Below are 12,017 nucleotides of genomic sequence, written 5' to 3'. Positions count from 1 at the left end.
TTAGATTTATTTCATAGCAGTATTAATAGGTTTCATAATCTTATTTCCTTTCTAAAGATTGAGTACTTCACAGAGCCTGCATTTCAATGTACTCTCATGTTGCTGTTTATAACTTTCTGCTTATATCTGCAACATATCATCTCAGAAGAGGTGGACCTGTTGTCTGTGGCCACTGATTAAAATGAGAAGTTTAACTACAAGAGCTATTTATACTTAAGAACATTCTGGAAACATCCATTTAATTCTACTAATTTCAATTTGGCCAGAACTAAACAAATGAAAAATAAATCCTGAAACATGAAAGAATGTTACAAAAGTACCTTCTATAAACTGTATATAGTGAATTTTCTGTAAAATACAGAAATATTATGATATGAATGAAAAAGAAAATCAAATAGACTAGTTCAACAAAAGCACACTGTACTTTCAGAATACAAGTCATTACCTTATGAATGACTCCAAGACTGGCTGTTGCTGTAAACTTAGCCCAGTTGGTAGCTCTTGCCAACCACTCAAGATTCTCTCTAAAAAACAAATTTCAGATGTCAACCTTCCTATTATCATCAATTCTACATTTTTTAAATTTATCATTATTTTCTAATCTACAGATGCAAAGATTGACTGTGGTATCGACATTACCACATGTAAGATGCTCCAATTAAGAATCAGAAAACTTTCAGTTACAGCCTGTATACTGTAGTTTAAACAACCCACCAGTTAAACTCAACTGTCACTTTATCTGAAGCCACAGTGTATTAGACAAATAAAACTTAAAAGCAAAGCAGAAGATTTGGCAAAATTCTAACTTGACAATATGGAATAAAAACCCTTATGAAGGACACACTGAAATTGAACTGTTTTCTACCAGATTTTCCACAATCTGGAATAGACTATATTGAAAAATTCACTAAAATTTCTTGCAAAACAAGAAGGGAAAGGGGAGAAGAGAAGAGCTATAGTAATTGAGGATTTGTTGTTTGGGGAACAGAAAGGAGGTTCAGCAAACAAAAACAAGAACAAGATTCCAAGATGGTTTACTGCCTCTCAGGTACCGGGGTCAGGGACATCTTGGATCGAGTCCACAGTGGGAGGGTGAGCAGCCAGAGGTCATGGTCCACATTGGTACCTGTGACATGGGTAGATGGATGACAAGGTCCTGCAAAGTGAGTTCAGGGAGTTAGGTGATCAGTTAAAGGACAAGACCCCCAGTCTGTGATCTCAGGATTGTTACCTGTGCCATGTGCTAGTGAGGCCAGAAATAGGAAGTACACACAGTTTAACACATAACTAAGGGTTGGTGCAGGAGAGAGGACTTCAGATTCTTGGATCACTGGCCTCTCTTCCGGGTAAGATTTGTCTTGTACATAAGGGACGGTTTGCATTTGAACTGGAGGGAGACCAATATCCTAGCAGGAAGTGGAGTGATTGTGATGAAAGATGTTGTTAAGCCTACATACAAGGTCAGGAATCAGAAAATTGAATATAGTGGGACTAATGCTCTGAGTTGCATATATTTCAAAGCAAGGAGTATTGTTGAAAAGGTGGATGAGCTTAGGGCATGGATCAGCATGTGGAATCATGACATTATAGCCATTAGTGAGACCTGGTTGAAGGAAGGGCAGGACTGCTAGCTCAATGTTCCAGGCTTCCTTTGTTCTAGACATCATACAGTGGGAAAGAATAAAGGGGAAGGAATGGCATGACTCGTCAAGGAAAATATCACAGCAGTAATCAGTCAAGACAGACTGACGAGCTTGTCTAATAAGGCTTTATGGGTAGAACCGAGGAGTAAGAAAGGTATGACACATTAATATAAATTATAGATCACCCATTAATCAGAAGGATTTAGAAGAGCAAATTTGCAGAGATCACAGACTATTACAATAAACATAAGATTGTGATACAAGTAATTTTGACTTCCACATATTGGCTGGAACTCCAACACTGCTAAAAAGGCTGGATGGTAAAATGTGTTAAATGTGTTCAGGAAACTTTCTTTACTCCAAGTCCTTAATAGGGAGTGTGATACTAGATCTCCTATTAGGGAATGAGACAGGGCAGATGAAAGAAGTTTGTGTTGAAGTTCATTTTGTACGTAGTGATCATAATACCATCAGTTTCAAAGTAACTTGGAAAAGGGTAGGTCTGGTCCTGGAAAAAGGCCAATTTGATGTTATCAGAAAGGATCTAGCAAGTGAGGATTAGGATAGGTTGTTTTCTGGCAAAGGTGTGCATAGTCACTGGGAGGCATTCAAAAATGGTATTTTGAGAGTACAAAGCTCCTGTAAGAATAAAAGGCAAGGATAACAGGTTTATGGAACTTTGGTTATCGAGAGATATTGAGATCCTCGTTAGGAAAAATAAGGGGCATAGCAGGTTTAGTCAGGAAGGAACAAATGAGGTACTTGGAGTATTAGAAAAGCAAGAGAACACTTAAGGAGGAAATCAAGAGAGCTAAAAGAACACATGAGATTGCTCTAGCAGAAAAGTTGAAGGAGAATCCCAAGGGCTGCTACAGATCTATTAGGAGCAAAAAGACAGCAAGGGACAAAATTGGTTCTCTGGAAGATCAGTGTGACAATCTATGCATGGAACCAAAAAAAGTGGGGGAGATCTTAAATGTTACTTTTTGCATCTGTAGTCACTCATGAGATGAACAGATTCTATATATGTGGAGCAACACAGCAGCAAGATCATGGAGCCTATACAGATTACAGAGATGTTTGCTCTCTTGAAGCAAATTAAGATGGATAAATCCCCAGGGCTTGACAAGATGCTCCCTGTGGGAGGATAATAGAGAAATTGTAGGAGCCCAAGCAGAGTTATTAATACATCCTTAGCCATGGGTGAGGTGCTGGAGGATAGCTAATGCTGCTCCATTACTTAAGAAAGGCAATAATAATATGCCAGGAAATTATAGGCCAGTAAGCTTGACATCAGTAGTGTGAAAGCTACTGGAAGGTATTTTAAGGGAACTGGATATACAAGTATTTGAATAGACATGGATTGATTAGGGATAGTTAACATGGCTTTGTGCGTGGCAAGTTGCATCTAACAAATCTTATAGTTTTTCGAGGAAGTTACTCCAAAAGTTGAAGACAATGTTGTCTACATGGACTTCAGCAAGCACTCTGACAATGTCCTGCATGGGAGGTTGCTTGCATTCAGAATGAGGTAGTACATTGGATTAGACACTGGCTTTGTGGAAGCAGCCAGAGGTGGTTGTAGATGGTTGCCTCTCTGACTGGAAGCCTGTGACTAGTGGTGTGCCACAGGAACCAGTGCTGGGTCATCTATATCAATGATCTGGATAATGCTGTAAACTGGATCACCAAATTTGAGCATGACACCAAGACTGAGGTTATAGTGGATAGTGAGGAAGACTATCAAAGCTTGCAGTGGGATCTGGACCAGCTGGAAGAAAGGTTGAAAAGTGGCAGATGGAATTTAATGGAGACAAGTGTAAAGTGTTGCACTTTGGGAAGACCAACCAGGGTAGGTCTTACAGAGTGAGCGTAGGGCACTGAGGAGTTTAGTAGAACAGAGGGATCTGGGAATAAAGATCCATAATTCCTTGAAAGTGGCATCACACATAAAGAGAAAGTGGTAACGAAAATTTTTAACATATTGGCCTTCATAAGTCAATGTACTTGAGTTGGAATTGGGAATACAGGAGTTGGGATGTTATTTTGAGGCCTAATTTGTAGTACTGTATCCAGTTTTGGTCATCTACTACAGGAAAGATGTAAATAAGATTGAAAAAGTAAATTTTCTCTGCACAAGGATGTTGCCAGGACTTGAGAACCTGATTTACAGGGAAAGGCTGAATAAGTTACAACTTTATTCCCTAGAACATAGAAGATTGAGGGGAGACTTGATAGAGGTATACAAAATTATGAGGGGTAAAGATAGCCTGTTTCTGTGCTGTTCTAAAACTAAAGTAATATCACAAAAATTGCCCTCTATTCCGCCATGCTTTTCCACTCTACAGTATATTAAGAGTTTGGCAACAATACAGTATATTAAGAATTTTGCAACAACAACCACCCAGAATTTCAGGTGACCAAAATGCCCAAGGTTGCCTGTTCTTGTAGCAGGTTTCTAAGTACATTGTCCCCACGGTGGCAAACTAGGCCCAGAAAAAAAGCAGAGCCTTTCATGGTGCAGTTACCAGATTGCCAACGATAGCTTATGAAAATCCACTCATGTTTCACTAAGCTTCAGGAAAACTAACAAAAATAATATAATTAAAAAATCAATACACAATTTTTATTAAATGTATTTAAATATGTATCACACAAACACAACTAATCCGGCTCTCAAAATCAGTTTCCGTCTCATCTGACTACTTGCCACATTATTAGTACTGTAGCACATTATGAGCACCCCTAAACCGAAATTCCAAAATCCAACAACCTTTGAAATTCTAAATTTTTTTTTGAGCGCTGACATGATGTCATTAATGGAAAATTCCACAAAGCACTAGGAAGGTTCCCAGGTGATGCACAGGTCTCTGCACACCACAGACAGTTCTGAGAAATTACCTCACATACGCAATGAATAAAAGTTAATGAAAAATTGAAAAATACTACATAAAGTGAAAAATGAAGATCTCCATCATGAGTGGAAACAATGGACTCATCAGCGGAGTGAACATAAACAAGCAAAGGTCTATCGTGCCAAACTAAAAATTGAAGTTAATTGTGAATATTCAGCAAGCTGTTTGGAGAAATTTAAGAAAAGGGATAGCATTTAATTTTAAAAGATTTCTGGTGATAAAGCATCTGCTGATCATGAAGCAGTGGAGAAATTCATTGATGAATTTGCCAAGATCGTCACTGAGGAAAATCTAGCACTGTAGCGGCGTGCTACAAGCAGCGCTAAAATTACGACACGGAGTCGGTAACTGCAGTCGAAGGAAAAACTTTATTCGAAAACTTCAGCCTCACTTTTAAGCCTCTGTCAACCGGCCCCCCATGGCGAAGAGGCTCCAAAGCTCTGTGCTCGCAAACCCCCGTAGGCTATCTCATTGTGAGTCGGTTCGGATACGCTAGGAAATGAGGCGCTACATAACCCCCCCCCCAGAACCGGCGATACACCCCCCAATGTCCACAGCCTGGGCCAGAACCTGCTTGGGAGGTCGGCCTCTGCGCCGAGGCGCCGGAAACTCGGCCGGTTGCGCCAGGTCCACATGGGCCGGCTTGAGGCGGTCCACCGTGAAAACCTCCTCCTTCCCCCCAACGTCCAGCACGAACGTGGACCCGTTGTTCCGGAGCACCGTAAACGGCCCCTCGTATGGCCGCTGCAGCGGCGGCCGATGCCCGCCCCTTCGTACAAACACAAACTTACAGTTCCGTAGGTCTTTGGGTACGCAGGTCGGGTGCCGCCCATGCTGTGACGTGGGTATGGGGGCCAGGTTACCGAGCTTCTCGCGAAGTCTGCCCAGGACTGCAGCGGGTTCTTCCTCTTGCCCCCTCGGGGCTGGTAGGAACTCCCCGGGGACGGCCAGGGGCGCGCCGTATACCAACTCGGCCGACGAGGCGTGCAGGTTGTCCTTGGGCGCTGTGCGGATGCCGAGAAGGACCCAGGGAAGCTCGTCCGCCCAGTTGGCTCCTCGCAGGCGGGCCATGAGGGCCGACTTCAGGTGACAGTGGAAACGCTCCACTAGCCCGTTCGACTGTGGGTGGTAGGCAGTGGTGTGGTGCAGCTGAGTCCCCAAAAGGCTGGCCATAGCTGACCACAGGCTGGAGGTGAACTGGGCGCCTCTGTCGGAGGTAATGTGGGCTGGTACACCAAAGCGGGATATCCAGGTGGCGAGCAGGGCTCGGGCGCAAGATTCGGAGGTGGTGTCGGTGAGCGGGACCGCCTCTGGCCATCTTGTGAACCGGTCCACGATAGTCAGGAGGTAACGCGCTCCGCGCGACACTGGCAGGGGGCCCACGATATCCACATGAATGTGGTCGAAACGCCGGTGGGCGGGATGGAACTGCTGCGGTGGGGCTTTGGTGTGCCGCTGAACCTTGGCCGTCTGGCAGTGCATGCACGTTCTGGCCCATTCACTGACCTGTTTGCGGAGACCGTGCCAAACGAACCTGCTGGAAACCAGCCGGACAGTTGTCCGGATGGAGGGATGCGCCAAGTTATGAATGGAGTCGAAAACACGTCGCCGCCAGGCTGCGGGGACGACCGGACGGGGCCGGCCGGTGGCGACGTCACAGAGTAGGATCCTCTCACCTGGGCCCACGGGGAAGTCCTGGAGCTGCAAACCAGAGACTGCAGTCCTGTAACTCGGAATCTCCTCATCTACCTGCTGTGCCTCTGCCAGTGCCTCAAAGTCTACCCCTTGGGAAAGGGCATGAACGGTAGGGCGAGAGAGCGCATCCGCCACGACATTGTCCTTACCCGAGACGTGCCGGACATCCGTTGTGTATTCAGAGATGTAGGACAGGTGGCGTTGCTGGCGGGATGACCAGGGGTCGGATGCTTTCGTAAACGCAAAGGTAAGCGGTTTGTGGTCCGTGAACGCGGTGAAGGGCCGGCCTTCTAGGAAGTACCTGAAATGCCGGATTGCCAGGTAGAGCGCCAACAGTTCCCGGTCAAAAGCACTGTACTTGAGCTCGGGTGGCCGCAGGTGTTTGCTGAAAAACGCCAGGGGTTGCCAGCGACCTGCGATGAGCTGCTCCAGCACCCCACCGACTGCCGTGTTTGATGCGTCCACTGTGAGGGCGGTAGGGGTGTCCATTCTGGGATATACTAGCATTGCGGCGTCAGCCAAAGCTTCCTTCATTTGAACGAAAGCGGCGGCGGACTCCTCGTCCCAGGTAATGTTCTTGCTCGGACCCGACATCAGGGCGAACAGGGGGCGCATGATCCGGGCAGCTGAAGGGAGGAAGCGGCGGTAGAAATTGACCATACCTACGAATTCCTGAAGGCCTTTGATCGTGGTGGGTCGGGGGAAGTGGCGGACCGCATCTACCTTAGCGGGCAGAGGGGTTGCCCCGTCTTTAGTAATCCTGTGGCCCAGGAAGTCAATGGTATCAAGTCCGAACTGGCATTTGGCAGGGTTGATTGTAAGACCGTACTCACTCAGTCGGGCGCAGAGTTGACGGAGGTGGGACAGATGCTCCTGACGACTGCCGCTGGCTATGAGGATGTCATCCAAATAGATGAACGCGAAGTCCAGGTCCCGTCCCACCGCGTCCATTAACCGCTGGAACGTCTGTGCGGCATTCTTCAGGCCGAACGGCATGCGGAGGAACTCGAAGAGGCCAAACGGGGTGATGAGAGCCGTTTTGGGGACGTCGTCAGGATGCATCGGGATTTGATGGTACCCTCGGACAAGGTCGACCTTGGAGAAGATCCGGGCGCCATGCAGGTTTGCCGCAAAGTCCTGAATGTGCGGCACAGGGTAGCGGTCCGGTGTGGTAGCCTCGTTCAGCCTGCGGTAGTCGCCGCACGGTCTCCAGCCCCCCGTCGCTTTGGGCACCATGTGCAGGGGGGAAGCCCAGGGGCTGTCGGACCGCCGGATGATCCCCAATTCCTCCATTCTCTGGAACTCCTCCTTCGCCAGTCGGAGCTTGTCCGGGGGAAGCCGCCGAGCACGGGCATGGAGGGGTGGTCCCTGTGTCGGGATGTGGTGCTGTACGCCGTGCCTGGGCATGGCTGCTGTGAACTGCGGTGCCAGAACCGATGGGAACTCCGCCAGGACCCTGGTGAAATCGTTGTCGGACAGCGTGATGGAGCCGAGGTGAGGGGCTGGCAACTGGGCCGCGCCCAGGGAGAAAGTCTGAAAGGTCTCGGCGTGTACCAGTCTCTTCCTGGGCAGGTCAACCAGCAGGCTGTGAGCTCGCAAAAAATCCGCACCCAGAAGCGGTTGGGCTATGGCGGCCAGTGTGAAGTCCCACGTGAACTGGCTGGGGCCGAACTGTAGCTGCACCTGACGGGTGCCATAGGTCCTTACTGTGCTGCCATTCACGGCCCTCAGGGGGGGACCCGGTGCCCTGCTGCGGGTGTCGTAACTCGTCGGAGGTAAAACGCTGACCTCAGCCCCAGTATCGACCAAAAACCGGCGTCCCGACCTGCTATCCCACACATACAGGAGGCTATCCCGATGGCCAGCCGCCGTAGCCATCAGCGGCGGCTGGCCCTGGCGTTTCCCGGGAACTTGCAGGGCGGGCGGCAACGGCGGGCTTCTGCGCCCCACCGCTGGTGGTAGAAGCACCAGTGGTCATTGGGCCGGGGGTTAGCGGGCTCTGCGGCCGGGCCTGGACTGGTTTGCTGCCGGGAGCGTGGCTGGGAGATCTGTGCGATGGACGCCCCGCTCACCTTTTTGGCGTTCCACAGCAAGTCCGCCCGGGCTGCCACCTTCCGGGGGTCACTGAAATCCGCGTCGGACAGCAGCAGGCGTATGTCCTCGGGCAGCTGCTCCAGGAATGCCTGCTCAAACATGAGGCCTGTGTGTCCCTCGGCCAGAGACAACATCTCATTCATTAAAGCCGATGGAGGTCTGTCGCCCAAGCCATCCAGGTGCAGTAAACGGGCAGCCCGCTCGCGCCGTGAGAGTCCGAAAGTCCTAAGGAGCAGGGCTTTGAATTCCGTGTACTTGCCGTCTGCCGGGGGCGACTGTACAAACTCCGCGACCTGGGCAGCTGTGTCCTGGTCGAGGGAGCCCACCACGTAGTAGTAGCGGGTGTCTTCTGAGGTGATCCGGCGAACGTGGAATTGGGCTTCGGCTTGCTGGAACCATAGGTCCGGGCGCTGTGTCCAGAAACCCGGCAGTTTCAACGAAACCGCATGAACAGAGGCGGCGTCGGTCATTTCTGGTCCAAAAATCATTTGGACCGTCGGGGTCACCAATTGTAGCGGCGTGCTACAAGCAGCGCTAAAATTACGACACGGAGTCGGTAACTGCAGTCGAAGGAAAAACTTTATTCGAAAACTTCAGCCTCACTTTTAAGCCTCTGTCAACCGGCCCCCCATGGCGAAGAGGCTCCAAAGCTCTGTGCTCGCAAACCCCCGTAGGCTATCTCATTGTGAGTCGGTTCGGATACGCTAGGAAATGAGGCGCTACAGCACGCTGAATGGCCATGTCAGTACATATGTATGAATAACAAATGCAAGAGAAAGACTGCTTACTGGTAGCACATAAATTCAGAATTAGGAATGATGGTGATGCCAAACCACCACCCGCGGTAGGGATAGCTTACATTTCTGATGGTTCAATGTACACATTATTGTTTGATGCACAAAAATATTTAAATTATATAAAACTACCTTCAGGGCATATGTATAAACTGTACTGTATATGCATTGTAAATGGATTGTACATTTAAACTTGGGTCTCATCCCCAAGGCATCTCATTATATAGATGCTAATATTCCAAATTCCAAAACTCTACTGGACCCAAGCATTTTAGATAAGTGGTGCTCAACCTGTATCAGCTACAGCCCTACCAACAGTTCCCAGGATTTATTAAAAGTAACTGCCTGCAGCTTCAGTCAACAGAAGTCTTGGAGCTCAAGAGAAGCACTATGGAAGATACAGGCATGTTTCAACTCTAAACCCAACTCTCTGCTGTTCACCTGTGTCTGCAGGATCCAGGGACCCTACTAAGCCAAGGACCTGTCTGAGCATCTGAGCTCCAGATTCAAATAAATTTCCACCTCTCAACATGGGTGTCCTGTATTGAAATGCACTGTAACTCAGGATATTTATTTGTGGTTGCTGAATGACACTAGATGCTATTTCAATAAGCTCATTTGAATGACTATAATCAACTCCTGCCTAACCAAGGAACTGAATCTACTGTAATTAGCCTATCACCACAACAGGTCTACACAATGGATGCAACCTCACTGGCCCTCCACTTGGCCTCAGATCACGTAGACTAGTGATCACCAACCTTTTTAAGCCCAAGATCCCCTACCTTGGCCTTAGTGCAAAGTGAGATCGACTCCAGATTGATTAGTTACACGCATGCGCACTGGGGGCAGAAAAGACCAGAAGTAAAACCCCGCAACCCGGAAGTGGAAATTAGTTTTCGCGGCTCTCGGCACTTAGCTGCTGTCCTGCGCTGCTCACATTTTTTCTGCTGAAAAAACTCAGTAGGTTTGTCTTTAAGTTTAGGGTGCTTGGACTCAGGGTACTGAAGCAGTTTTGAGGGCTTCATTGCCTCATTAGACAGCCTCCCGGCCCAAACTCCAACCTCTACTCGCCCGCCGCCAGATGCCTTGGCCAGGTGTGGCTGGTTGTGGGTCAGGTGAGAGGACAAGGTCAGGGCCAGAGGTCCCCGTGCCGGGCCCGTGGCAGTCACAGTCTGGAGAGAGCGACCAAGCGAAGAGAGCAACAGGCTCGCACCCACCTCCCTTGTAGAGGTTATCAGCTGAGAAAAGTTTGTTTCATTAGATCGCAGCGAGGTAGTTGTTCTGATACTTACGAAACCTTGAGCCCGAATTAGGTCATCTGCGAAAATTTTAGCACCAGATTCCTCATGAACATTCGGTGTGGTAAACAGGTTCAGAGGCAGCGCCCATCTGTCCGCGCTCCGGGGCCAGTAGCGTCGGCGGTTCCCGCCAGCCGCGCTCCAGGCCAGTAGCGTCGGCAGTTCCCACCGGCCGTGCGAGGCAAACACTGGCATGAGGGTGTCACTGCGTTTAGGCGACTGATGACTTCGCGTGGGTTCAAGGTCAACAGTGGCCATGACAGGGAATGAGGAAAGGTGCAGCTGACTCATATTGTTTCCTCGCGGCCCAGTGGTTGGGGACTGCTGAAATACACTGTGTAGTACGGGGGAACTATGTGCATGTGCACTGTGCAGAAAGAATGGAACAAAAACCCCGCAACCCGGAAACAATCTCTCAACAGTATTTATTTTTCATTTCTTTCCCCCCCCCCGGATCTACTGGGTCTCAAAGATCGACCTGTCGATCGTGATCGACGTGTAGGCGACTATTAACCTAGACGATAGCAATACCTATGTATGGTTGCGGCTTACTGACTACAGCTCAATGTTAGGTTCCAATCTCCCTATTAACTTTTAACATGGAGGACTCACTCTATATTGCCATTATTATAAAAAACTATTTTGTTTTAATTTTACTTCACAAATTAAAGAAAATGTACTATTCATTTACCTGAGAAATTTGTCACTTGTTGTTCCACAATACATAAAAGAATTAGCTATCACCGTTGCTGTATGACAAACTGAGTTTCTGACTGCATCCTGGCAAAGAGAAACATTTTATTAAGTAACATTAGAAATAACTTATAAAATTCTAAAATTAAACTTAGACAATGACTTACCTTTGTGTTTTTTAATATCATAAGGTCTGTGTTGTTATTTAGAATTAAAAACTGCAAATGTAATTCAATAGACATTTCACCACTTAATATTTTTATCATTTTTGTGTTCTGATCATGCAAGGATTTGGACTCCGAAGTCTGAAAAGTAAAATACAAATATTTGGCAATTATGAAGCGCTACATATGCACCTGAATTTCACAAATTATACATTCACTATTCATGTGGATTATAAAGAAATTTAAAGAACCATAATTTATTCTCCAGAAAAAATATTTTAGAATTAGAAAGTAGGGTAATTATCAAGGTTACATTCACAGTAGAGCCTCTGGACATTCATTTACCTATTTCACACCCCCCCAAAAAAACTATAGCATAGAACAGGCCATTTGACTCCAAGTTCAGATGTTCTTATGCCACAGAAGATCAAATTATCTATATTTCCACTCTTGGTATGCTGAAATAGAGCAAGATAAATTGGCAACTGTTTCAAATTTAAACTCCTCCCTAAATTACTGATCAAGATATTCTCCAGTCAAAGCATTCTGCCATTCTAATTTTAAAAAGTGTCAAGATTGTTCCTTGCACCCCTGGACTGATAAAAATGAAGGCAATTGAAGCTGTTGCAATACCACATAAGTGCCATTAGAAATCAAAATATGCATCTTAAAATTCCACCTGCTGGAACCCTTGTATTGGTCTAAAAAAAATTTTTTA

The 12,017-nt window shown here is 47.2% G+C and overlaps 1 protein-coding gene across 1 annotated transcript in view; it reads right to left on the bottom strand.

The window, feature by feature from the left end:
- Positions 1–12,017, bottom strand: part of psmd1 (proteasome 26S subunit, non-ATPase 1) — a 145,903-nt gene that overhangs the window by 100,281 nt on the left and 33,605 nt on the right. The window contains exons 9-11 of the mRNA XM_059944518.1: positions 11,303–11,440; positions 11,134–11,222; positions 446–524 (exon numbers count right to left, since the gene is read on the bottom strand). Of these exons, the coding sequence (XP_059800501.1) occupies positions 446–524; positions 11,134–11,222; positions 11,303–11,440 (306 nt within the window). The remainder of the gene's footprint in view (positions 1–445; positions 525–11,133; positions 11,223–11,302; positions 11,441–12,017) is intronic.

Source organism: Hypanus sabinus, chromosome 2 (genome assembly GCF_030144855.1).
Source record: "Hypanus sabinus isolate sHypSab1 chromosome 2, sHypSab1.hap1, whole genome shotgun sequence".
Lineage (NCBI taxonomy): Eukaryota > Metazoa > Chordata > Chondrichthyes > Myliobatiformes > Dasyatidae > Hypanus > Hypanus sabinus.
The sequence above is the reverse complement of the archived record's forward strand: the minus strand, read 5'-3'. Positions and strand labels throughout refer to the sequence as shown.